At 35.1% G+C, this 27,272-nt stretch overlaps 1 protein-coding gene across 1 annotated transcript; it reads left to right on the forward strand.

Annotated features, from left to right (window-relative positions):
• Window positions 1–24,230: 24,230 nt before the first annotated feature.
• LOC131169344 (uncharacterized) lies at window positions 24,231–24,719 on the forward strand. Its single transcript, XM_058128562.1, has one exon. It carries the CDS (start codon window positions 24,231–24,233, stop codon window positions 24,717–24,719), a length of 489 nt encoding a protein of 162 aa, XP_057984545.1.
• The last annotated feature ends 2,553 nt before the right edge of the window (window positions 24,720–27,272 follow it).

Here is a 27,272-nt window from a genome sequence, read left to right on the forward strand (position 1 = left end):
ACCCGGACCTCTTGTCCTAACGGACTAGTTACTAGCACTTCAAAACCCATTTGTACACATGGAACAGTAAGTGAACTGACTATGCTAGCACTAATATATGAATGAGTTGAATCCGGATCAAACAACACAAATACATCTTGATCAGAGATAGAGAATGTACTAGCTACCACATCAGAAGTCTCAGCCTCTTCTCGCTGTCTCATCGTGTAGACTCAGGCTGAAGCACTCCCTTGTGCTGATTGACCAACTGTGCCCTGACTGCCTGAAGCAGTGCCTCTACCTCTGCCTCTTCCTCTGCCAAATCTTCCACCTCGACCCCTGCTGGGTCCACTAAACTTCTTTTTCTTTCCAGAGGTAGCACCAGAACTCTGTTCAACTGATTTTTCCCCCTTGTCTTTTTCTGATTTCTCAACTTTCTCTGATTTTTCTTTCACTGGGGTTGTTTCTGATTCAATTCTCTCCAGTTCAAGTGCTTGAGACATAAGCTCTGAGAAGTTGCTGTGTCGAAATCCCACAACTTGCATCCTTATGCTGGGCTTCAAACCCGTCTCAAATCTCTTACACCTTGCCTTGCTGGTAGTAAGGAGACTCCCAGCATAATGACTTAGGCGGGAGAACTCCCTCTCATACTCTGCCACTGATCGATTTCCTTGTTTTAGACTCAAAAACTCTTGTAACTTTTGATCAACATATGCATCTGGGACGTATTTGCGAACTCTCGATGAAGTTATCCTGTGTCAAGATCGTGGTTCACCAAGGCTGTGGGGGATGGTCTTCCACCAATCATATGCATATCCTTGCAGTAGCGACACAAAATACTCAAACTTCAACTCATCTTGGCAGTGCAACTTCTTAAATACTCTGTCCATTCTTTCAAGCCATTGCTCTGCCTCTAAAGGGTCCACTGTACCCTTAAATTCTGCAGCCCCATACTTCAGTAATTTATCATATTGTCTGGCTGAAGGCAGTGGTTGTGCCACAGGTGGTTGGGGTGGAGCTTGAGCAGGCATACCCCCAGCCATTTGTTCAAACATCGCAGCCATCTGCTGTGCGAATTGTGCAGGAAACTGCGGTATTTGTGGGGCTGGTGCTGCTGACCCACTAACATTCTGCAAGGCTGGGGCTTCCCCTTGTGCCTCAACTTCAATAGACTGCTCAACTGAGCGATCCCCTTCTTCCATTTCAGTCTGAAATTAGGGTATCTCCTGAACAAGTAACACATGGAGATTTCCCTCCGTTAGTTCATATTCATGATGTAATGCACTGTATGTAACAATTATGGACATTGAGCAGTTGTACTTAACAAAGAAATACACAAATTCACAATTTAAAACATAATTCAAAAATTTGCTCTGATACCACTAAAACATGTCACACCTTACCCCTCTGTAAGGCATAACATGATCCCGTAGAATACCTAATGAACTACCGAACTTCACCTACTGATAACTCATTAAGTACCCTACAAGGGATTTTAAAACAATTTTCTTCTTTTTGATAAGTGGTGAGCATTTCTAATAAATATTTAAAACATGCAATTAAGTTGAAAGCTAGTTGGAAATTTTGGCCTATTTTATTTTTTCCGCAAATTTTATAAAAATTTTGACAGAGTTTCCCCTGTATTTTGAGAAAACAATTCTTCAAATACCTGTAAAAAGCACTTCTAAAAGTTTTTCTCAACCACTACTTCGGTTTCACAATCAAACTCAAAAATTTCACAATCATTTCAATAAATTTCTCAAGTTCAAAATTCAATAGTCCTCAAGGTACAGTCAATCAATTTCATACATTCATATTTCTTTAAAAATAAACAATTTATGTATACATCATACAAAAATTTACATTAAGAAAATCCAAACTAAAGTTTATTACAAATTTTATACAGATTTTGTACAAGCTGCTCAAAACCCATCTTCACATATCCATACATTTCTGTGCATTACATACATTAAAATAAATATTTACGATCAGGGTATAAATTAAACCCAATAGCTTTAAAGCAGAACGATCCTCAATCCTCAGCAGCTCAGTCTGCTGCTCCTCTAGTCTCTGTATCTGCGAAGAATAAAGCTATCACGAGTACTAGGACTCAGTGGTGCACAACATACTAAAATAATCTTTATGCAAAAATAAAATCACATTTATTCAAAAATTTGACTAAACATGAGCATTAAACACAAAACATGAATTATGAGATTTTAATGCAAACCACGTTCATTTCGACGTATCAAAACACATTTCATAAAACCCACAGTTAGATCATGCCATTCGAAACAAATAGAATCTCAATAGCCAGAGGCTAAAGAGAAATCACATCACAAGGCTAGCTAGCTCAAATATATGGATATCCATTCACATCCTCTTCTACTGGCACACCTCAACACTTCTCCAGAGAAGGAATCAAAATTCGAAACTAATTACCCCCACTATTCGTGCTAGTGAGGTGTTCAAATATGTGGTCATGATACTGTGGTTTCAAAACTTATCTTAATAATTTGTTAAACATTGTCATTTCAAATATACACAATAACTTTCACAATTTAAAAAAAAAAACATCATAAATAAGGTCACAATAAACTTTCACAATTCAAAGCAAAAGTAAAATGCATATTTCATTCACTTTATCAATGGATTTTAAAGCATAGTGATGTTGTGCACAAACCTCAAACGAGTCGTCCCTTAGCCTCGACTCGGTTCTTCGAGTTCCTTCCCGGTATTCTTTTCAACTGAAACATACAATTTTACAATGTTTCAGTACTAGAACTTAACACAAATCCAAAATAAATTTAGCTTCACAATTACTTAGCTCTAACGTGTTAAATTCGACGTTCTCGAAATTTTTGTGTTTTGGGTTACTATTCACTGCACTATTCAAGTCAAATAGTTGACTTTCTAAGACTTAATAGGTATGGGAACTCCAACTTCACCCACATACCACATTTTGGTCATTAAACTTGTTGGTTTTGGTCATTTTCTCAAAGCTTAGGTCATTTTGGCAAAATTGCCAATTTCCGATTTTGGTGCTCCGAAGTTGCACTGTTCCATTGGTCGTTCTACTGTTGGAATTTAACCAAACTTCCTTCATAGAAAATGTTCCTTATTGTCTTAAGTGTATTCTCATTTTTGGATCACCTCAATCGGAGTTTTTTAGCTCAAGTTATAGTCAAAATAAATTTCTCGTTTACGTGTCTTTCATTCATCGGTATTTTGGGTATGGCAGATTTTTGGTCAAAATTTGTTCAGTAATTTGATCAAGTTAAGTTCATAATTTGGTCTAACTTTCTTCATACGAAATGTTCTACTATGTCTTAGGTTTCCATCGATTCAAGAATCACCTAATTCCGAGTTTCCTAGAGAGAGTTATGGCCCTTCAAACATTACTGCTCAAATAGAATTTTGCAGAATTGCAGGTTTTGTAATTCAACTTTGCTCAATAATTTGAATGGGTTAATGGCCTAATTTGGGTTGGTGTTCTTCATGAAAGTTTTAGGTCTATATCATATCTAATTGCTGGTAAAATTTCAGGTCATTTTGACCTTCCTAACTCGAGTTATGACCAATTGAACAGTTACTGTTCATTTGGTCGATTTAATCTTGATGTGACTGCTCTCATTTCACTTTGGTCAATTTGTTCACCAAGTTTTAGTCAGTTTTTTGCCATGATTCCTTAATGAAAATTGTGCTATTTTATGTCTATTTTCATCTCCAATTGGTGGCATATCAATTGGGCTTGTAAAATTTGAGTTTTGGTCCTTCAAAGTGGGTTTGGTCATGCTGCTACGAATTTAACTTAGTTTCCTATCATTCCCACACAACTTATTTGGTCATAATTGACCATTATTTCATTTCACAATAGGTTAAACATGCCATTTATGCATTTCTCCAAATTTGTTTCACAAACCCTAGCATACAAAACTCTAATCTCACTTGATTGTTACAATTACTTACATTTATGCCTTTTCATCTTACTACCATACTCATGCAAGTTTATTAACACCTTTAATTCATTTAAAATACATCCACACTCATACATCCATGGCTGGCTGAAAATTCCCTCTCTTCCTAATCATGCAATATTTTTCAATTTCTTCATATAATCTCATTCATTTCTACCCTAAATCCATCATATAAACTAAAAAGAAAAGTTGGATTAGTTTACCTTAAGTGAGCAGAATTTGTCTATCTAATTCTTCAATTTTCCTCTACTTTTCTTCTTTCTTTTGTGATCAAACTTCTTCTCAAGTAACTAAATCAGGTTCTAATAAGTCAAGTTGGGGTCAAAATAGGCTTAAATGGTTGAAAGAAAGCTTGGATTCAAGCTTCTCTAGTGTAACAATGGTGGTTTATGGAAGAGGGAAGAGAGAGTCACGTTTTTCTTTTTGAAGAAGATGACTTTAATTTTTTTTTCTTTTGTTTTCTTTTATTTACTTTTCTATGGAAGACCATAGAAAATCTAATTTAATAAATATTTAATAAATTCTTTTATGATATCATCTTTGACTTTTCCAACCTCTTCCCTTTTCTTTTTTTTTTCTATTTATTTTTCTATTAGTTCTTTAATTTAATTTTCGATCCCGAAATATTCTTTTCTCCGATTTTATTTGACAGTTAGGCCAGGAGTCAGCTCTCGGGTTTAATTGACCAAATCGCCCCTCGCCGATTCATCCGGTTTGTAAATAATTCCATATTTCTTCCGGCTCCCTGACCTAATTATTTGACTGGCTTAACAGTTCTTTTTCATGATTTTCTCTTTTCCACTGTGTTCATAAGGGTCCTAAGGTCCGCAGCGTCACTTTTTACGGTTCGAAATTTGAGTTTAAAACGACTTCGCAATCGTTCCCGAGGAGGTCACTCATTGCTGTGACTCTCGGCTCGTTTAACCTCTTATGTTCTGTTTTTCTTATTTATAGTTAACTAATTAAACATTACTAATTATTTGTGTTTATGGCTTCTCAAATTGTCTTAAGTGTGGCCCTAATCCCATTAATTGTCCGGACCGACACCGGTCACCAGAACAATGAAATATACCAGGCTATACCAATAGGGGTGTTACAGAAAACGATGAAAAATATGCATGGTTGGTTGAACCTAAATTTTGGGTACCATAGGGGAGGTTGAGGTTTTGATGAATTGATGGAAATTAATGTGTTTCCTAGTGTTGCCTAAGAAGTATATATGAGTAGTATGTTGATTTACATGTGTTATGCATGAATTGTGATTATGAAAGTTAGAGTTTTGGAAGAAATTGGGGGTTCTGTGCCTTGATGGTCAATTCAAGTGTTTGAGGTCAAATATTGACCATTTGATGAGAATTGGTTGAGTTTTGAAGTGTGTTGTTGGATTGAATTGAGCAATTGGAAGTATTGCTTGTGTGCTGGATTTTTGGACCTCTGAGTCTAATGTGCTTTTATGGTTATAAGTAGAGCTACCTTGCTCCAATTGGTGTGAGGCCAATTGGAGATGAAAGATAAGACCTAAAGCCACAAATTTCATGAAGAAACCTTGACCAGAAACTGACCATAAATTGCCTTAAAATTGGCATGAATCCAGAATGACCTAATCTGGACCTGTAGAAATGACCATATGAATAGTAAATGTTCAAATAGGCATAACTCATTGTAAAAAGCTCCAAATGACCTAATTCTTGATCCTATGAAAACCTTAGACGTAGTAGAACATTTTTCATGATGATTAGGAACCCTAGTTCTGAGCCTAACCCAACCAATTTGCTAGGCAATTTCAAGTTATCAAATCTACCTAGATCAAAACTGACCTAGAAATTCTGGACTTTAGGCCATCCAACCAATTGTGGCAAAAATGAGATAACTCAGTCTACAAAACTGAAAATATAGTGATTCAAAAGCCAAAATCTTCATAAGACCCAGAACTACAATTTTAATGTTTTGACCAAAACCTAGAACCAAATGCAACTTAGGGAAATTATTAGGAGAATTTAGGACTTCCCATTCTAGAAATTCTTGCACTAAGGCAAATTGACCATTTGACACCTAGATAGTAAATGAGCCATAACTTACAGTGGAAAACTCCAATTGGGATGAGTTAAATTGATCCAGAAACTTAAGAAGTGCTATAATTTTGGTCTAGAAAGCTTGTGACACCCCTCACCCGACTATAGTGTAACCGACCAAGGCATGTCACACTCGGTGTCGGAGCACCCTATCTTATCTTGCTTTATTCCTTTAATCATTTTTAAGTTATTATCTTTTAATATTAGTTATTTTTCGATGGAAAAACTAACGGAGTTTCCCCTATTTTTTTAACGTTTGATGTGTTTTACTATTCACCTATTTGAAAATTTTAAAAATATTTTAAAATAAAAAAATCTCATCATTTCATGCATCATCTATATATTTCAATTTCGTATTCAAATCTATACAATTTCATTCATATCCATTTCCATACATTCCCATTTATGCTTAACTCATATATGAAAATTTTCAATCTTTATTAATTTACATGATATATAATTTAATCACATAGGAATTAACCTGTCACACCTTACCCCTCTGTAAGGCATAACATGATCCCGTAGAATACCTAATGAACTATCGAACTTCACCTACCGATAATTCATTAAGTACACTACAAGGGATTTTAAAACAATTTTCTTACATTTTGGAAGTGGTGAGCGTTTTGGTATGAATTAAAATCATTTAATTGAAGTTTCAAAACTAGTTAAAACTTTTGCCTGTTTTATTTTTCTGCAAATTTTATAAAAATTTCGGCAGAGTGTTGTCTGTATTTTGAGAAAACAGTTGTTCAAATACCTGAGAAAAACACTTCCAATAAAATTTTCCACAACTCCCAACCCAAATCAACTCAATTCCATTTCATTCCACAATTCAACAAAAATTTATCATCTCAAAATATTTCACAATTTCATTCACAAGTTTAATTTACAGATATAAAATACAAAAATAATATTATTATAATTTATTATATAACTGCTCAACTTTACAATGAAACATAAAACATTATAATATTTACATCAATTAACTACAAGGGTATAAATAAATACCCGTACAAAAGTGATCAAAGAAGTTCTTGCCAATCTAGCAGCTCACTCTGCTGCTTTTTCCTTGCCCTTATCTGCGACAGCAAAATAAGCTATCGCTGAGTATAAAAATACTCAGTGGTGCACAATAAAAATTGAAATGCAGTACATAAAACATTCCTTGAAAAATTCACAATTTGAATATTTCATAATCATATTTCACAATTTATCAAAACTCATTATAGCATAATTTTGGTCAAATAATTTAATAAACACAGTGTTGCCAATTCATACACAACTTAAGCCATGACACAAAATTTCCGATCAATGCCGTGTTGTACACCACGACAAAGCAATCTACAATCCCACTAATCAAAATCAATGAGGGAGGTGGCTAGCTAGCTAATGAGTACTCATCCGATCTATAACCTCAACTGGTAAACTAGGGAGGGAGGAAAATAATCGATCTCAACCCCATAAATGGAGGAGGAATAATAAGGCACTGTCATGCTAAGTGTGAATCAGAAATTTATTTCAAACATTTTATTCAAATATTGCATACAAAAATCAAATCAATTTCCAAAGTTACATTTTCATTCACAAAGTGGCAGCACAAAAGTTCTTAAACTCATAATGTGTACTAAATTAATTTTTCAAGGATAAAATGCTTAAAAAGGGTTTATTATGCACAAACCTGACGTGAGTCGTCTCTAGGCCTTGACTTAGTCTCTCAGACTTTTCAAGCCTTTTTCAGCTGAAACACACAGTTTCACAGTGTTTCAGTACCATAACTTAGCATAAATCCAAAAATAAATTCAATTTCACTTTTATCTAGCTTATATATGCTAAACTTGACGTTCTTTAAAATTTGTGTTTCGGGGTTACTATTCACTACACTATTCAAGTCAATTTGTTGATTTTCTAAGGCTTAATAGGTATGGGAATTCTAACTTCACCCACATACCACATTTTGGTCACTAAATTTGTTGGTTTTGGTTGTTTTCTCAAAACTTAAGTCTTTTAGGCAAAATTTTAAATTTTCAGTTTTGGTGTCTTATGTTGCATTGTTCCATTGGTCAATTTGCTGTTACAATTTGGCAAAATTTTCTTCATAGAAAATGTTCCCTATTGTCTTATCTTTATTCTCCTTTCTGAATCACTCCAATTGGAGTTTTGTAGCTCAAGTTATAGCCATTTGAATCATGGCTACCGGATTAGACTTAACCCAGATTTCTAGGCACCAAATTGGTTCTGATAGTTTTAGGTCACCGAATTTTGGTGGCTAAATGACTTGGTTAAGGGCATAATTTGGGTTTGTGTTCTCATGAAAGTTTTAGGTCTATATCTCAGCTTTCAACTGGTAAAATTTCAGGTCATTTAGACCTGCTTAGCCCAAGTTATGACCAAATGAACAAATACATTTTTGTATAGGTCAGATTGCCTAAGTCCGGATTTGGTCAATTTGTTCACTAGGTTTTGGTCACTTTTTGGGCATGATTCCTCAATGAAAAATGTTCCATTTTGTGTCTATTTTCATTCCCAATTGGTCTCATACCAATTGGACTTGTAAATTTTCAGTTTTGGTCCCTGAAAGGGACCTTGGTCCTGCTGCCTGCAGCATGACCCTAAGCAATCCGAATTTGCATTTGGTTCCAACACTTCTAACATACTCCAATTGGTCACAAATGACCATTTCTCACCTCAAACCAAGTCCAACACACCATTTAACACATTCTCACATTTTTGTCTCCAAAACCGTAGATGCCAAAACCCTAGTTCATGCCATTGATCAATTCCTTAATCAAATCATTACACTAATCACATATTCAACCTTATTTAAGCTCTAATTCATGTTTAGTTTAACTAAACACTATCTAATCCAACACCCTATCAATCTGGCCGAATTCACATATGGTCCATCAACAATAATTTTCTTTTTATTTTAAGTATATTTCCAAGTTTATTTAACTAAGAACACATGTATTAAACTCAAAATACAAGGTTTAGCTTACTAACCTTACTTTGGATTTCCAAAACTTCAATTCCCTTTTTCTTTTCTTCTTTCTTTCTTGCTCAAGCTTCTTTTCAAGACTAAAAGACCAAGTTTAATAAAGGGAACTATGGGATTTATGGCTAGATCAAGTAATTCTTCAAGCTCAAAATGAGCTTTAATGGAGGAAAGTGAGGGTGAGGGAGAGAGAGGTGAGTGATGGCTTGAAGAAGATAACTTCTCTTTTTTTTTTTTTCTTTTTCTTTTTAGTCTTATGCAAGACCATAAATTACCATAAATTTAATTTTTAATTATAATATTTATGGCATCATGCATGATGTCATGCATGATGTCATCTCTTTTCACCTTTTTCATTTTCCTTTTATTTTTCTATTTATTTTTCTATTAGTTCTTTAATTTAATTTTTGATTCTGAAATTTTCTTTATTTGACAGTTAGGTCAGGAGTCAGCTCTCGGGGTAAATTGAACAAATTGCCTCTCGTCAGTTCGACCCAGTTTGCAAATAATTCAATATTTCTTCCAACTCTCTGACCTAATTATTTGACTGGCTTAACAATTCTTTTTTGGGATTTTCTCTTTTCCACTGTGTTTGCAATAGTCCTAAGGACCCAGCGTCACATTTTATGATTTGAAATTTGAGTTTAAATTGACTTCGCAATCCTTCCCGAGAAGGTCACCCATCACTGTGACTCTCGGCTCATTTAACTTCTTATGTTTTATTTTTCTTATTTATACTTAACTAATTGGTAATTACTAATTATTTGTGTTCAGGACTTATCTAGTTGTCTTAAGTATGGTTCTAATCCCCTCAGTTGTCCGGACCAACACCAATCACCGGAATAGTGAAATATACCAGGCTATGCAAATAGGGGTGTTATAATTCTCTCCCCCTTAAAATAAATTTCGTCTCGAAATTTTACATGGTATCAATCTCTGAACAGCTGTGGGTGCTGTCTCCTCATGTCCTTCTCTCGTTCCCAAGTAACCTCCTGGCCCGAATGATGGTTTCACAACACTTTCACTGAAGGGATTTGCTTGTTCCATAGCTGCTTCACCTCATAAGCCAGAATCTCTATGGGTTCTTCTTCATATGTGAGGTCTCGATTCACTTCAATTTCTTCTACTGATAGTACATGAGATGGGTCTGATCGATAGCTCCTCAACAGAGACACATGGAAGACATTATGTATCTTCTCTAACTTTGGAGGTAGTGCCAACCGATATGCTAAAGGACCCATTCTTTCCAGAACCTCATAAGGCCTAATGAAACGAGGACTCAGTTTCCCCTTCCTGCCAAATCTCATAATCCTCTTCCAAGGAGAAACCTTGAGGAATACTTTGTCACCCACTGTATATTCAATATCCCTTCTCTTCAGATCAACATAGGACTTTTGATGGTCTGATGCCGTCTTAAGTCGATCTATGATCACCTTGATTTTCTCCTCAGTCTGCTGAACAATTTCAGGCCCAATCATCTTCCTTTAACCCACGTCATCCCAACACAACGGAGTTTTACATTTTCTGCTATACAAAGCTTCATATGGAGGCATCCTAATGCTTGATTGGTAGCTGTTGTTGTAAGCAAACTCAATCAAAGGCAAGTGTGTGTCCCAACTGCCCTCAAACTCAATCACACAAGCCCGTAGCATATCCTCCAAGATCTGAATTACCCTCTCAGATTGGCCATCTGTCTGTGGGTGGAATGCCGTGTTGAAGTTCAATCTAGTTCCTAGGGCTCTCTGAAGACTACCCCAGAATCTAGAAGTGAACCTAGGATCTCTGTCTGATACGATGAATACTGGCACTCCATGCAGTCTCACAATCTCATCAATGTACAACTTGGCCAATCTTTCTAAATTGTAGTCCATTCGAATTAGTAGAAAATGAGCAGACTTGGTCAGTCTGTCAATAATGACCCAAACTGCATCATGACTCTTTTGTGTCCTCGGAAGTCCCATCACAAAATCCATAGTTATTCTCTCCCACTTCCATTCTGGCACTGGTAGTGGATGTAATAACCCAGTTGGTACTTGATACTCTGCCTTCACTTGTTGACAAGTTAGGCATTTGGAAACAAACTCTGCCATATCTCTCTTCATACCCATCCACCAGTAATGCTCCTTTAGCCCTCTATACATTTTTGTACCACCAAGGTGCATGGCAAAAGGAGACTCACGTGCTTCCTTCAAAATGATTTGCCTCAAATCAACATCATCAAGAACACACATTCTGCCCTGGTGTAGCAATAGACCATCATCTCTTATTGAGAATTCTGGTTTCTTACCCTACTGGACTTCTTCCAACAGCCTCTGATACTTTTGATCATTTTGAGTAGCCATTCTGATCTAATCAATCAACATTGGCTGTACATGCCATGCAACTACTGTCTGCCCCTCATCATTAATCTCTAAGCTGGCATGTAATGATCTTAACTCATGTACCATAGACAAAGGAGTAACCCATAGACTTGCCATAGTCTTGCGACTTAAGGCATCAACCACCACATTAGCTTTCCCTGGTTGATAGTTTATCAGACAATCATAGTCTTTTATCAACTCTAACCATCTCCTCTATCTCAAATTCAACTCTTTCTGGGTGCTAGATACTTCAAACTCTTATGATCTGTGTAGATGTAGCACTTTTCCCCATAAAAATAGTGTCTCCAGATCTTAAGAGCAAACACAATAGCTGTAAGCTCCAAATCATGTGTCGGATAATTCCTCTCATGCGGTTTTAGCTGGCATGATGCATAGGCAATGACATTTCGATCTTGCATCAATACACAGCCTAACCCATTGTGAGAAGCATCGCTGTAAACTATATATTCTCTACCCAGAATAGGTAAAGTCAGGACTGGAGCTTCAGTCAAAAACCTCTTCAATTCATCAAAACTCTGCTGGCATTTATCCGTGCACTGAAATTTCACATCTTTCTAAAGCAGCTTGGTTAATGGAGATGCCAACATAGAAAATCCCTTCACAAATCTACTGTAGTATCCAGCTAAACCCAGAAATCTGCGAATCTCTGTGATATTTCTGGGTGGCCTCTAATTAAGGACAACTTCTATCTTACTTAGATCTACCTTGATGCCCTCTACCGATACTACATGCCCCAAGAAAGATATTTCTTTCAGCCAAAATTCACACTTAGACAATTTGGCATATAGCTGTTTCTCCCTCAAAATTTGCAGTATAATGCGTAGATGTCTATCATGCTCTTCTGCATTCCTTGAATAGACCAATATATCATCTATGAATACCACAACAAATTGGTCGAGGTATGGTCTGAATATAGTGTTCATCAGATCCATGAAAGCAGCCGGAACATTAGTTAACCCAAATGGCATGACCAAGAACTCATAATGGCCATAGCGGGTTCCAAAGGCAGTTTTAGAAATATTCTGCTCTTGTACTTTTAGCTGATAATAACTTGATCTCAGGTGAATTTTGGAGAACACAGCTGCACCCCTCAACTGATCAAATAAGTCATCAATGCAGGGCAATTGGTATCTGTTCTTTATTGTCACCTTATTCAACTACCGATAGTCAATGCATAACCGAAGAGTGCCATTTTTCTTCTTTACAAACAACACTGGCAATCCCCAAGGTGACACACTAGGGCAGATAAAGCCTTTGTCAAGCAGCTCTTGCAACTATACTTTCAATTCTTTTAGTTCTGCTGGTGCCATTCTGTATGGCGTTATGGAGATTGGGTCCACACCAAGCATAACATCAATCTCAAACTGTACTTTTCTTTTTGGAGTTAATCCTGGAAATTCATTAAGAAATACATCCAGAAAGTCACATACCGTAGGGATGTCCCTCAATGCTGGACTACCCACTTGGATGTTTATCACATGTGCCAAGTACGCCTCACACCCCTACCTAATCATTTTTTTGGCCAGTGCAGCTGAAATGATGTTTGACATAATAACTGCCTCTCCTCATGTATTACTACATCACCATACTGAGGGAGACCAAAATTGACTATCTTCAGTCTACAGTCAATTATTGCATGATGCCTGGCTAACCAATCCATGCCCAAGATAATGTCATAATCTCTAAAGGGCATTTCAATCAAATTAGACAGAAAAGTGTGTCCTTGGATCACCAGAGGACAATCCCTATATAATTTATTTACCCTGACCTCCTGGCCTAATGGACTAGTTACTAGCACATCATAGTCCATTGGTACAAACTAAATAGTAGTAGAATACATCACACTAGCACTGACATATGAATGTGTAGAGCCAGGATCCAATAACACATATACATCTTGGTCAAGGATGGAGAAAATACCAGTTGCTACGTTTGATGTTTCAGCCTCCTCCCTTTGACGCATTGTATACACTCTGACTGGTGCGCCACTGGGTACTAGCTGATTAACAGTACTTTGACTTCCAGGAGTGTTACTAGGGCCCCTACCTCTGCCTCTACCAGCTGACTGTGACCTTCTAGGTGTAGAGACTTGGGCTGATCCCTCAGATGTAGCAGAAGGTCCAGACTGGTACGGACTAGTACAATCCTTAGCAAAATGTCCGCTCCCTCCACAGTTATAGCATGCACCTATGGCCTTGAAACACACCCCATCGTGTGTTCTACCACAGGTTTCACACTGCTAGACTGATAAAGATCCTCGAGAAGCTCGTTGGGTCTGCTGACCAGACCGAGATGGTCTTTGGCCAGAGAATCTGCCTCTGCCAGATCTGCAAGAGCTAGATCCTCCAAACTGTTTCCTTTTCCTTGAACCAATTTCAAGTGCTTGACCAGTAGTCTTTTCAGTCTTCTCTTTCTCTTGTGTGCCCTTCTTCACTGCCCCTTCTGATTCTATCATTTCCAGTTCCAAGGCTTGTGAAATCAACTCAGAAAAATTCTGGTGTCTGAATCCCACAACTTGCATCCTCATATTCGGCCATAACCCGGACTCAAACCTCTTATATCTGTCTCTGGGGGTGGAGACTAAGCTTCCAGCATAGTGGCTTAGCCTTGAAAAATCTCGTTCATACTCTGCTATTGTTCTATCCCCTTGTTTCAAACTCAGGAATTCCTGTAACTTCATATCCACATAAGCATCGGGACCCACTTCTGTCGAAACTCCCTTAAAAAGTCTGACCAGGTCAACACAGGCGGCTCAACCAGGCTGTGGGGGATGGTCTTCCATCATTCATATGCATCCCCTTGCAATAGAGAAACAGAGTACTAGAACTTCAGCTCTTCTGCACACTGCAGCTTTCTGAAAACCCGTTCCATTCACTCTAACCACTGTTCTGCCTCCAGTGGATCCACAGTGCCCTTAAACTCGGTGGCCCCAAATTTCATCAATTTTTCATATTACCAAACCGAGGGCTGTGGTTGTGCTGCAGGTACTTACATCTGAGCTTGAGGTGGAACATTTCCCGCCATTTGTTGGAAAAACGCAGCCATCTACTGTGCAAACTAAGCAGGAAATTGTGGTGCTGGAGTAGGAGCTGGAGTGGCTGACCCACTCACGTTCTGGAGTGCTGGGGCTTCCCCTTGAACCTCAGCCTCAACAGATTGTTCCACGGAATAATCTCCTTCTTCCATTCCATTTTCCCAAAATTTCTACTTTCTGAGATAAAACACAAGGAGGTTGACCTCCGTTAGTGCATATTCATGATGTAAATATGTCATATGTATCAATTAAAGACACTTGAGCAGTTGTACTTATCAAAGAAATATTCACATAAATAGTCAAAATTTATTGCAAAACCATGCTCTGATACCACTAAAACATGTCACACCTTACCCTTTTGTAAGGCATAACATGATCTCGTAGAATACCTAATGAACTACCGAACTTCACCTACCGATAATTCATTAAGTACACTACAAGGGATTTTAAAACCATTTTCTTACATTTTGGAAGTGGTGAGCATTTTAGTAGGAATTAAAATCATTTAATTGAAGTTTCATAACTAGTTAAAACTTTTGTCTATTTTATTTTTTCGCAAATTTTATAAAAATTTCGATAGAGTGCCGTCTGTATTTTGAGAAAATAATTCTTAAATACCTGAGAAAAACACTTCTAATAAATTTTTCCACAACTCCCAACCCAAATCAACTCAATTCCATTTCATTCCACAATTCAACAAAAATTTATCATCTCAAAATATTTCACAATTTCATTAACAAGTTTAATTTACAGATATAAAATACAAAAATAATATTATTACAATTTATTATATAACTGCTCAACTTTACATTGATACATAAAACATTACAATATTTACATCAATTAACTACAAGGGTATAAATAAAGACCCGTACAAAAGTGATCAAAGAAGTTCTTGCCAATCTAACAGCTCACTCTGCTGCTTTTTCCTTGCTCTTATCTGCGACAGCAAAATAAGCTATCGCTGAGTATAAAAATACTCAATGGTGCACAATAAAAATTGAAATGTAGTACATAAAACATTCCTTGAAAAATTCACAATTTTAATATTTCATAATCACATTTCACAATTTATCAAAACTCATTATAGTACAATTTTAATCAAATAATTTAATAAACAAAGTGTTGTCAATTCATACACAACTTAAGCCATGACACAAAATTTTCGATCAATGCCGTGTTGTACACCACGACAAAGCAATCTACAACCCCACTAATCGAAATCAATGAGGGAGGTGGCTAGCTAGCTAATGAGTACTCATCCGATCTACAACCTCAACTGGTAAACCAGAGAGGGAGGAAAATAATCGATCTCAACCCCATAAATGGAGGAGGAATAATAAGGCACTGTCATGCTAAGTATGAATCAGAAATCCATTTCAAACATTTTATTCAAATATTGCATACAAAAATCAAATCAATTTCTAAAGTTACATTTTCATTCACAAAGTGGCAACACAAAAGTTCTTAAACTCATAATGCGTACTAAATCAAATTTTCAAGGATAAAATGCTTAAATAGGGTTTATTGTGCACAAACTTGACGTGAGTCTCCTCTAGGCCTTGACTCAGTCTCTCAGACTTTTCGAGCCTTTTTCAGCTGAAACACACAGTTTCACAGTGTTTCAGTACCATAACTTAGCATAAATCCAAAAATAAATTCAATTTCACTTTTATCTAGCTTATATATGCTAAACTTGATGTTCTTTAAAATTTATATTTTGGGGTTACTAGTCACCACACTATTCAAGTCAATTTGTTGACTTTCTAAGGCTTAATAGGTATGGGAATTCCAGCTTCACCCACATACCACATTTTGGTCACTAAATTTTTTGGTTTTGGTTGTTTTCTTAAAGCTTAAGTCTTTTAGGCAAATTTTTAAATTTTCAGTTTTGGTGTCTTATATTGCACTATTCCATTGGTCAATTTGCTATTAGAATTTGGCAAAATTTTCTTCATAGAAAATGTTCCCTATTGTCTTAACTTTATTCTCCTTTTTGAAGCACTCCAATTGGAGTTTTTTTAGCTCAAGTGACATCCATTTGAATCATGGCTGCCGAATTGGACTTAACCCAGATTTCTGGGCAGCAAACTGGTTCTGGCAGTTTTAGGTCACCAAATTTGGGTGACTAAATGACTTGGTTAAGGGCATAATTTGGGTTTGTGTTCTTCATGAAAGTTTTAGGCCTATATCTCAGCTTTCCATTGGTAAAATTTCAGGTTATTTAGACCTGCCTAGCCCAAGTTATGGCCAAATGAACAAATACTATTCATTTGGTCATTTTTGTACAGGTCAGATTGCCTAAGTCTGGATTTGGTCAATTTTTTGACTAGGTTTTGGTCACTTTTTGGGCATGATTCCTCAATGAAAAATGTTCCATTTTGTGTCTATTTTCATTCCCAATTGGTCTCATACCAATTGGACTTGTAAATTTTCAGTTTTGGTCCCTGAAATGGACCTTGGTCCTACTACCTGTGGCATGACCCTAAGCAATCCGAATTTGCATTTGGTTCCAACACTTCAAACATACTCCAATTGGTCAAAAATGACCATTTCTCACCTCAAACCAAATCCAACACACTATTTAACACATTTTCACATTTTTGTCTCCAAAACCCTAGATGCCAAAACCCTAGTTCATGCCATTGATCAATTCCTTAATCAAATTATTACACTAATCACATATTGAACCTTATTTAAGCTCTAATTCATGTTTAGTTTAACTAAACACTATCTAATCCAACACCCTATCAAGCTGGCCGAATTCACATATGGTCCCTCAATAATAATTTTCTTTTCATTTTAAGCATATTTCCAAGTTTATTTAACTAAGAACACATGTATTAAACTCAAAATACAAGGTTTAGCTTACTAACCTTACTTTGGATTTCCAAAACTTCAATTCCCTTCTTCTTTTCTTCTTTCTTTCTTGCTCAAGCTTCTTTTCAAGACTAAAAGACCAAGTTTAATTAAGGGAACTATGGGATTTATGGCTAGATCAAGTAATTCTTCAAGCTCAAAATGAGCTTTAATGGAGGAAAGTGAGGGTGAGGGAGAGAGAGGTGAGTGACAGCTTGAAGAAGGTAACTTCTCTTTTTTTTTTTTCTTTTCTTTTTCTTTTTAATCTTATGGAAGACCATAAATTACCATAAATTTAATTTTTAATTATAATATTTATGGCATCATACATGATGTCATGCATGATGTCATCTCTTTTCACCTTTTTCATTTTCCTTTTATTTTTTTATTTATTTTTCCATTAGTTCTTTAATTTAATTTCCGATTCTGAAATTTTCTTTTCCCTGATTTTATTTGACAGTTAGGTCAGGAGTCAGCTCTCGGGGTAAATTGACCAAATTGCCCCTGCCGGTTCGACCCGGTTTGTAAATAATTTAATATTTCTTCCGGCTCCCTGACCTAATTATTTGACTGGCTTAACAATTCTTTTTTGGGATTTTCTCTTTTCCATTGTGTTCGCAATAGTCCTAAGGACTGCAGCGTCACATTTTACGGTTCGAAATTTGAGTATAAATTGACTTCGCAATCCTTCCCGAGAAGGTCACCCATCGATATGACTCTCAGCACATTTAACTTCTTATGTTATGTTTCTCTTATTTATACTTAACTAATTGGCAATTACTAATTATTAGTATTTAGGGCTTATCTAGTTGTCTTAAGTATGGTTCTAATCCCCTCAATTGTTCGGACCGACACCAGTTACCGGAATAGTGAAATATACCAGGCTATGCAAATAGGGGTGTTACATAACCGACTTATTAATTTACATTACATACCTATTAATTACATTTTTATAATTTACATTATAATACTATAACTAAGCATTTTATACAATATACAAATTATGACCTATACGGGCCCTATCTATATGCATTGCTGAGGAGGTGACAACTTGAACACTTCTACAGATCAAAACTCCAAAATCTCTGTTTAATATTCGCTGAGCTTTACCTTCAGTACCTGCGCGAGAAAACAAATCTATCGCTCTAAGTATTGCTGCTTAGTGGTGCAATAGTATAACAAGAAAATAATATACAATAAAAAAAATGGATCAAAATTTGGATACTCTGGAATTTAATCTAATTTCATATAACACTTCTAGTATTAACTATCCTTTGTTCTAATTTATTCCTCTTCAAAAGCGCTCAATTCTTTCGTAATAATTAAATATTCTTACTCATTTATTTAATTGCTAATATTTTCAGTTGCTAATATTCTTAACTTATTTCAATAAATTTCACTGCCCAAGTATCCTATGACAGGCTCACTGAACTGGATAACGAGTCGTTGGCATTGGACACCACAGTGCCTCAGGCCGTCATACCATGGGACACGGAACGTAAACCACGTATGTAGTCAACATGGCTAAAAGGCCATGATAACACATAATTAGGCATAAAAGCCATGAGTACGGGTGTAAAGCCATGAGTGCAGGCATAAAGCCATGAATACAGGCATAAAGCCTTTCGCAATACTGCTAAAACAATACCCTATTGGCATGCCAATCTATCCAATCTGACACACATGTCTAGGTGATACATGGGCACATAGTACCATTAAGTGTTCATAAGTTTCATTATTTCATTATAGGTTCTAATTATAATTTCTAGCATTTTAATCTTTTTCATAATAAAAAACATAAATCTCTAAGTCTAATATCTACAAAATTTATGCATTCATTGTAATTTATATATTCATTATGTTATCCATAATGATCACAATTCAAAATAATAGTTCCATGTACCATTGTACTCAAAATATTTTTCCCTTCTATAATAATGAGAACTCATGTCTCATTCATACATTAATATGGTTTATTTATTCATTACACTATTTATATAATTTATCATTTGAAATTCAAGAAATGATTTTGCTTACTAAGTATTTATGATTACTCTTAATTTCACTCATGTACCATTAAGTGTCAATAGGTTTTATTTTATTTCCTAGTGGGAATACAATGTCTAAATTCATTTTTATCTATTGCATATGTTCATAAATTTCATTTGTATAGTTCATTTACAATTTCATCTCTAATCTATCACACCAATTCACATGTACCTAGGTTCAAGCAAATTTTCATTTTGTTTCAATAAAAAGGAAAAGTCCCCAAATATTATTTACACATTATTTATACCTTTAATATTTCATTTATAGTAATTTACAATTCACATTTCAAATTATATCAACTATTTCTCTTAAGTTCTATTTGTGATGAGCCTACAAATCCCATCAAACTAATCACATGATTTAAACAAACCTTAAATCATTTAAGTGAGGTATCATTAGCAATTTAAGTTTTGGTCCATTGCATTCATTTCATTGATGTTACTATTCACTTAACTATTCCTACACAAAAGTTGACTTTTTAATACATAATAGATTTGTTGAACCTAAGTTCACCAAGATACCACATTTTCCATTTTATTTTTGTTGGCATTGATTTTCAATACCATTTCAAAGCTTATTTTATGTTATTCAAAATTTTCAGATTTCATACCTTAAGTTTACTATTCTTTGGTTATTGTTACAGTGGAAATTTAATAAAATTCTCTTCATCAAAGTTGTTCCTTTATGTATCTTTTTTAATTTCCTTTTTGAATCACTCCATTTGGAGTTTGTAGCTCAAGTTATGGTCAATTTATCATAACTAGCCGGATTAGTCTTTACCTAGATTTTCTGGACAAATTTGGTTCTACCTGATTTGGTGTCCTAATTTGGACTAGCAATTTGAATTAGTTAGGTTCAAAATTTGAGTTTATGTTCTTCATAAAAGTTGTTCTAAATTTTCGAAGCTTTCTAGTGATATAAAATTCAGGTAATTTGGATATTTCTACACTGAGTTATGGCCACACTGTTCATTTGGTCATTTTTACTAGGTCCATAATTGGTTACCCAGATTTGGAATTTTTAGGTCATCCTAAGTTTATTTTTTGGGCAAGGTTTTTTCACCAAAGTTGTGCCATTATGTGTCTAGTTTCATTTTCAATTGGCCTTGCACCAATTAAACCTACATAACTCAAGTTATAGCTGCCCAAACTTGCTAGACTCACATCTAGCCCTGCAGGTCCTATGAGGCAGCATACAAAACCTCAAATCCAAAGCCATAATTCACTTCAATTCCTCATCAAACACAGTCAAATGGTCACTAATTGACCATTAGGACTTCCATTTACCAATACATGAGCAATAGCCAAATTTGTCACAAACCCTAATTGGTCATAATTTCCATCTCCTACAAACTCATCAAATTTCAACTCTACTTTATATATATACACATCAATTGACTTTAATATACAAATTTAATTGCATCCTAGCTATCAAAACCATGAAAATCCCATACCATCAAGGCTAACCAAAATTTCCATGCCTTCATACATACCTCAATTCCATAAAAATTCATGTAAGCTCATCATAATTCAACTAAATTTTAACTAAAGAAGAAGGAAGGAAACTAGTTTATGCACTAACCTCTTTGGAGCCAATCTTGGTCTTATAAAACCTCAAGAATTTCTTCACTTCTTGGCTACCCCTAGCTTCTTCAAAGTGTAGAGAAAATTTTTATTGAAGTGATCTAGGGTTTTTATGGTGAGAAAGGGTGGGAATTCAAGCTTAATCAAAGCTTTAATGGAGATCTCTCTCTCTCTCTCTCTCTCTCTCTCTCTCTCTCTCTCTCTCTCTCTCTCTCTCTCTCTCTCTCTCTCTCTCTCTTCTCTTGGTTCGGCTGAATGAAGGAGATGGCTGCTGGAATTGTTTCATTTTTATCTCATTTTTATGTCATTTTTATCCCTTTTAATTTGCTTGTCAAATGGTGATTGGGTGGAGCTTTTTAAATGACATCATGTAATGTCAAAATTCTAATTTTCTTCATTTTTTTTTCTTTTCTTTTCTACTCATTTTCAATTAAATTTTTAGCAATATTTATTCATATTATTTACTTAACTAGACAAGTTGGCAAAAAATTATCTCTGAAGACAAAATGACCAAAATGCCCTTCATTTTGCTTAACAGACTAAAATTGTCTATACCAATCTAAAAATTTTTCTAAGCATTTTATTGGCATTCTAATGCCATCGAAACCTTTATGACTCTTCTCTAGAGTACCAAAAATTATTTCATGAATTTTCTCCCTGGTTTAGGGCTTCTAGCTATGAAGACAGCAATTTCTCGTTAGGTTACCCATCGCTAGGGCACCAACTCATTTAAATTGTTTGTATTTTATTTCTAAAATTTTTCTTAGATTTTTTCTTACTATTATTTGAGTTATTTTTGACTCTTCACTCTAGTCTAAATACATTCCAGACGTTCTAATTGTCCACATAGACCTTAGTCACCGGAATAGTAGAACGTACGATAAGGCTAAAGTGAGGGTGTTACAAAGCTTACACAAATTTTGAGTGTAAGGACCTCAAATATGAGTTGCAAATACTGACCTGAACCTGAAATCCTGCATGTATAGGGTTAGGAGTCTAGGTTGGTTAATTAGCCATAGCTCACCCTATACAACCCCAAATTTAGTGATTCTTGAACCTGTGTAACCATGAGACACAGGGGAAAAACTCATATGAAGAACACTAGGCCAAATTATGGTTGCAACTAGTCCAAATAGCTTAACAAAGTTGGGTTCTAGAATCTGCCCTGTTCTGGAATAGTATTGGTCACTGGATGAGTACTTGATAAATTGTCCATAACTAGAGCTAGAAAGCTCTAAATTAGATGATTCAAAAAGGAAATTAAACTTAAGACAATAAGAAACAACTTTTATGAAGAAAGTGTGATCAAATTACCACTGTAGGTTGACCTAAAATGAGAGTGAAGTCAAGATTGAAATTCTGGAATTCATGAGGTACACTTACAACAAATTAAAATATGATTGGTATTTAATGCCAATGAATCATTGAACATAAATGTGATAGAAATATGTATTTGGGACCTATGTTCCCAACATAACTGAAACCAAAAATGCTTTACAGCATTAATATAAAATGTGATGAGAGTATATGACCTATGAATGCTTAAAAATACTAAGTGCCCATATAGGCCTAGACATATGTGGTTGGTTGGATAGATTGGTATTCTAAGAAGGGACCTATATGTTAGGAGTACTGCCTATGGCTTTTATGCCATTCTGTTATATATGGCTTATGTGCCATTCTATTGCATTGGCTTTATGCCCAATACATGGCTTTATGCCCATCTATGACCTTTGAGTCATTCTATTGATATTATGGCTTCTAGCCATTCTGCATAAATGTTGACATTATGTATCCCATGGTATAATGGCCCGAGGTACCATAGTGTCCAGTGCTCATAAACTCGCGTATCCAGTCCAGTCAGTCTGTCATAGGTTACTTGGGCATTGATAATTGCTAAGAAATACAAATTGACACCAATTAAATATGAAATAAATTTATAAATCATAAAATGCATTTTAATTAAGCAAATATAAATATAAATTAAATTTTATTTATTTATCTAATTTATTTTTATTTTATTATTACACCACTAAGCGTTATGCTTAGCGCGTTGGTTTTTCTATTACGTAGGTACTAGAGATATGGAGAAAGCCCAGTAGACATCCGACTGGGAAATTTGGAGTCCAGATCTATATAGAGTCCATTGTCACCATCCTTATTGTAGTGCATTTTAGTAGGGCCGCCTTATGTCCTATGATTGTATTTTGTTTGTGTTTACTGTAATAAATTTTGGAGTTTTATTGTAAATTATAAATTCATGTAATTAATTTGTACATTATTATAAATTAATAAAATTTGAGTACTTCATATATGAATTGAATAGGAATGCATATGTATGAAAATGATTTCAAGAATTGAATGTGGGATGATGATGAGATTATGAATTATTTTATTCAAAATTTATATGAGATTTTCAAACAGGTGAATAGTATAATACGTCAATTGTTAGATAAACAGGAGAAACTCCGTCAGTTTCTCCATTTGAATATTTTAGGTTTAATTAATAATGAAATCAAAATTAATAATGGATAAAATAAGATAAGATAAGGTGCTCCAGTACGGAATATGGCATTCTTTGCTCGGCTACACTGTAGATCGGGTAAAGGGTGTTACAAAAGGTATTCGAAAGGCTAAGAAAATATCGACTAAAATTGAACCTAGCAAAATGTGTGTTTGGGACAAGATCGAAAAAATTGCTAGGATTCATAGTTAGTGAGAAAGGAATAGAAGTAGACCCAGACAAAATTTGAGCCATTCAAGAATTACATTCCTCGAAGACTGAAAAGGATGTGCACAGTTTTCTGGGAAATGTGAACTACATTTCAAGATTCATCTCTAATCTCACTGTTAAGGTTGAACCCATTTTCAAATTACTCAAGAAGAATAATACCGTGAAGTGGGATGAAGCTTGTCAAGAAGCCTTTGAAAAGATTAAGCATTTATCAAGCCCACCTGTATTAGTTCCTCCAGTGACTGGCAGGCCATTAATTTTATATATGACAGTTTAGCAAAGCTTAATGGGCTGTGTTATGGGCCAACATGATGAAACCAGAAGAAAAGAAAGAGTCATTTATTATTTAAGCAAGAAATTCAATGAATGCAAGTTGAGGTACTCATTCTTAGAAAAGACCTTTGTACATTAGCGTGGACAACAAATCAACTCAAGCCCTATATGTTGAATCATAAAATGTGGCTCATCTCCAGGATGGGTCCAATCAAGTATGTGTTCAAAAGCCCATTCATACCTCGAAGAATAGTAAAGTAGCAGGTCATACTTTCTCAATATAATATTGTCTGTATGACAAGAAAGGCGGTAAAAGGAAGCGTGATAGCTGATCTCCTGACAAAAAACCCAATTGATGATTATGAGGCTTTGGATTTCGAATTCCCAGACGAGCATATTAATGTAATAAGCAGCAATGCTAAGGGGCAAGATGATGTGTGGGAGATATATTTTAATGAGGCAGTTAATTTATCTGGTAATGGGATTGGGGCGGTACTAGTATCCCTAGAAGGGAAACATTTCCCGATAGTTGTTAAGCTAAAGTTTGACTGTGCCAACAACGTGGCAGTGTACGAAGCTTGCATGAGTGGTTTACAAGTTGCCATTGAAATAAAGATAAGGAAATTGGAGGTGTATGGGGATTCAGCTTTGATCATTTATCAAGTCAAAAAAGAATGGCAGATTAGAGAGCCAACACTGATCCTATACCAGAAGTATCTCCTTGAGTTGATAAAGGAATTTAAAGAAATCTCTTTCACTCATCTGAGCCGTGACAAGAACTAATTTACAGATGTCTTAGCTACTTTAGCTATGATGACTCAGATGGAGGATGTAACACTCATCATCCGTCTACAGTGTAGCCGAGCAAGGCATGTCACACTCAATGTCGGAGCACCTTATCTTATCTTACTTTATTCCTTTAATAATTTGTTCTCGTTACATTTTAAAATCAATTACATTTTAAGGAGAAACTGACGAAGTTTCCCCTATTCTAATACCGTTTGGTGTGTTTCACTATTTACCTATTTAAAATTTCAACTATAATTTCTAATAATAATCTCATATAAATTTTCAATAAAAATTTCCAATAAAAATCTCATCCATATCTATCACAATCAACTCATCATTTCAAATATCATTTATAGATTTCCATTTCATATTCATTTTCATACATTTCCATTCATGCTTAATTCACATTAAAAAATTTCTCAAATTTCATTAATCTACATGATTTACAAAGTAATTACATAAATTCATAATTTACAAGATATACAAATTAATTACATATGAAAGAGTTAATTTATTAATTTACATCACATACATATTAAATACATTTTCATAATAAATAAAATTTTATAGCTAATCTAGTTTATTTCAGGGATCTCTTACTCATTTATTTAATTTCTAATATTATTAATTCCTAATATTTTTAACTTATTTCACTGCCTAAGCAACCTATGATAGGCTAACTAAACTGGATAAGCAGGTCCCTGGCACTGGACACCGTGGTGTCTCGGACTGTCATACCATGGAACGTAAAACGTCAACCACGTATGCAATCAATATAGCTGACACAAGGCACCGCAGTGCCTCGGGCCATCATACTATGTGACGTGAATACACAAAACGTCAACTATGTATGCAATTAATATGGCTAAGAAGCCATGATAATAAATAGTCGGGCATACAAGCCATAAATATAGGCATAAAGCCTTACGCAGTACTACTCAAACAATCCCCTATTGGCATGCTAATCTATCCAATCTGACACATGTGCCTAGGCAATACATGGACATATTAGTACCTTTAGATGGTCATATATTTCATTATTTCATTATGAGTTCTATTTATAATTTATAGCATTACAATTCTATTTCTAGTGAAAACACAATGCCTAATTTGATTTTCACATAATACATATTTTCATGGATTTCATTCATATGAATCACAATTTACTAATCACCTCATATATTTAACATTTACAATCTCTTATCTAATTTATCATACTATTTCGTATGTCCTTCAGTTTTAAACATTCTCATTTTTACTCATAATGGGAACATAAGTCCCAAGTGATATTTTCACATCATTTACACATTCAACAATTCATTTATGGTGATTACAGCTCATATTTCAAGTTATGTTGGCATTGCCTCCTAAGTTCTATTTGTGCTGAGAATATAAATCCTAACTGCCTATTCACATAATTTAAGTATACACTAAATCATTTAAGTGGGGTACCATTAACAATTTAGGTTTTGGTCCTTTGCCTTTAATATCATTGTGGTTACTATTCATACTAATTTTTTACTATTTCATAAATATTAGGTATACAAATTATAAATACATAATTATACTACATTTTGAGTTGTAAATTTGTTGGCACTAGTTGCCAATTGTAATTCAAGGCTTCCTAGGATTATTTTCAAAATTTCAGATTTTGTCACCTTTGTTTACTATTCAATTGGACCAATCTACAGTGGGATTTGGCTAATTTTTTTTCATCAAAGTTGTTTCCTAATGTCTCTAATTTAATTCCCTTTTTGAATCACTCCATTTGGAGTTTTGTAGCTCAAGTTATAGTCAATTTACCACAACTGGTTCATTGAATCTTTTTATTTCCAAAACCAGGCAGATTCTAAAGTCTAATTTTGTCTAATTATTTGGGCATGCTACAATCATTTTTAGATCTAATATCCTTCATATGAGTTGTTACCCTATGTCTTAGGATCACTCAGGTTCAAAAATCATAATTTTTCTAGTTATGGAGAGTAAGTTATAGCCAATTAACTAACCTGGACTCCTGAACCCTATACCTTCAGGATTTCAAGTTCAGGTCAGCATATTTGTAACACCCCTCACCCGTCTACAGTGTAGCCGAGTAAGGTGTGTCACACGGAGTGCCGGAGCACTTGATCTTATCTAATTTCATTACAGTTCTTGATTTATTTATTCAAAAACCCATGGTCTAGTGTTTCCAAATGTCTTCACAGTCGCTTCTCGTTAGGGTTACCCATTGCCGTAGCTTCAGCTCATTTAACCTCTTGCATTTCATCTCTTAAATTTTTTCGTAATTTTTCTTGCCATTATTTATGTTATTTATTACTCCTCACTCTAGTTTAAATATAGTTCCAGGCATTCTAGCTATCCGGACAGACATTGGTCACTGAAACAGTAGAACATACAGATTGCCTAAAGTGAGGATGTCACAATTCTTCCCCTCTAACAAAAATTTCATCCTCGAAATTTACCTGATGTGAAGTAATTGAGGAACTGCTACCTCCTTGCTTCTTCACTTCCCCGTATTGCCTTAAATCCCTCCAATCTGCTATCACT

Source organism: Hevea brasiliensis, chromosome 10 (assembly GCF_030052815.1).
Source record: "Hevea brasiliensis isolate MT/VB/25A 57/8 chromosome 10, ASM3005281v1, whole genome shotgun sequence".
NCBI lineage: Eukaryota > Viridiplantae > Streptophyta > Magnoliopsida > Malpighiales > Euphorbiaceae > Hevea > Hevea brasiliensis.

Bases quoted from the DNA above. Each gene is read 5' to 3' on its own strand.
- LOC131169344 (XM_058128562.1), top strand. From the start codon at position 24,231: ATGACAAGAAAGGCGGTAAAAGGAAGCGTGATAGCTGATCTCCTGACA.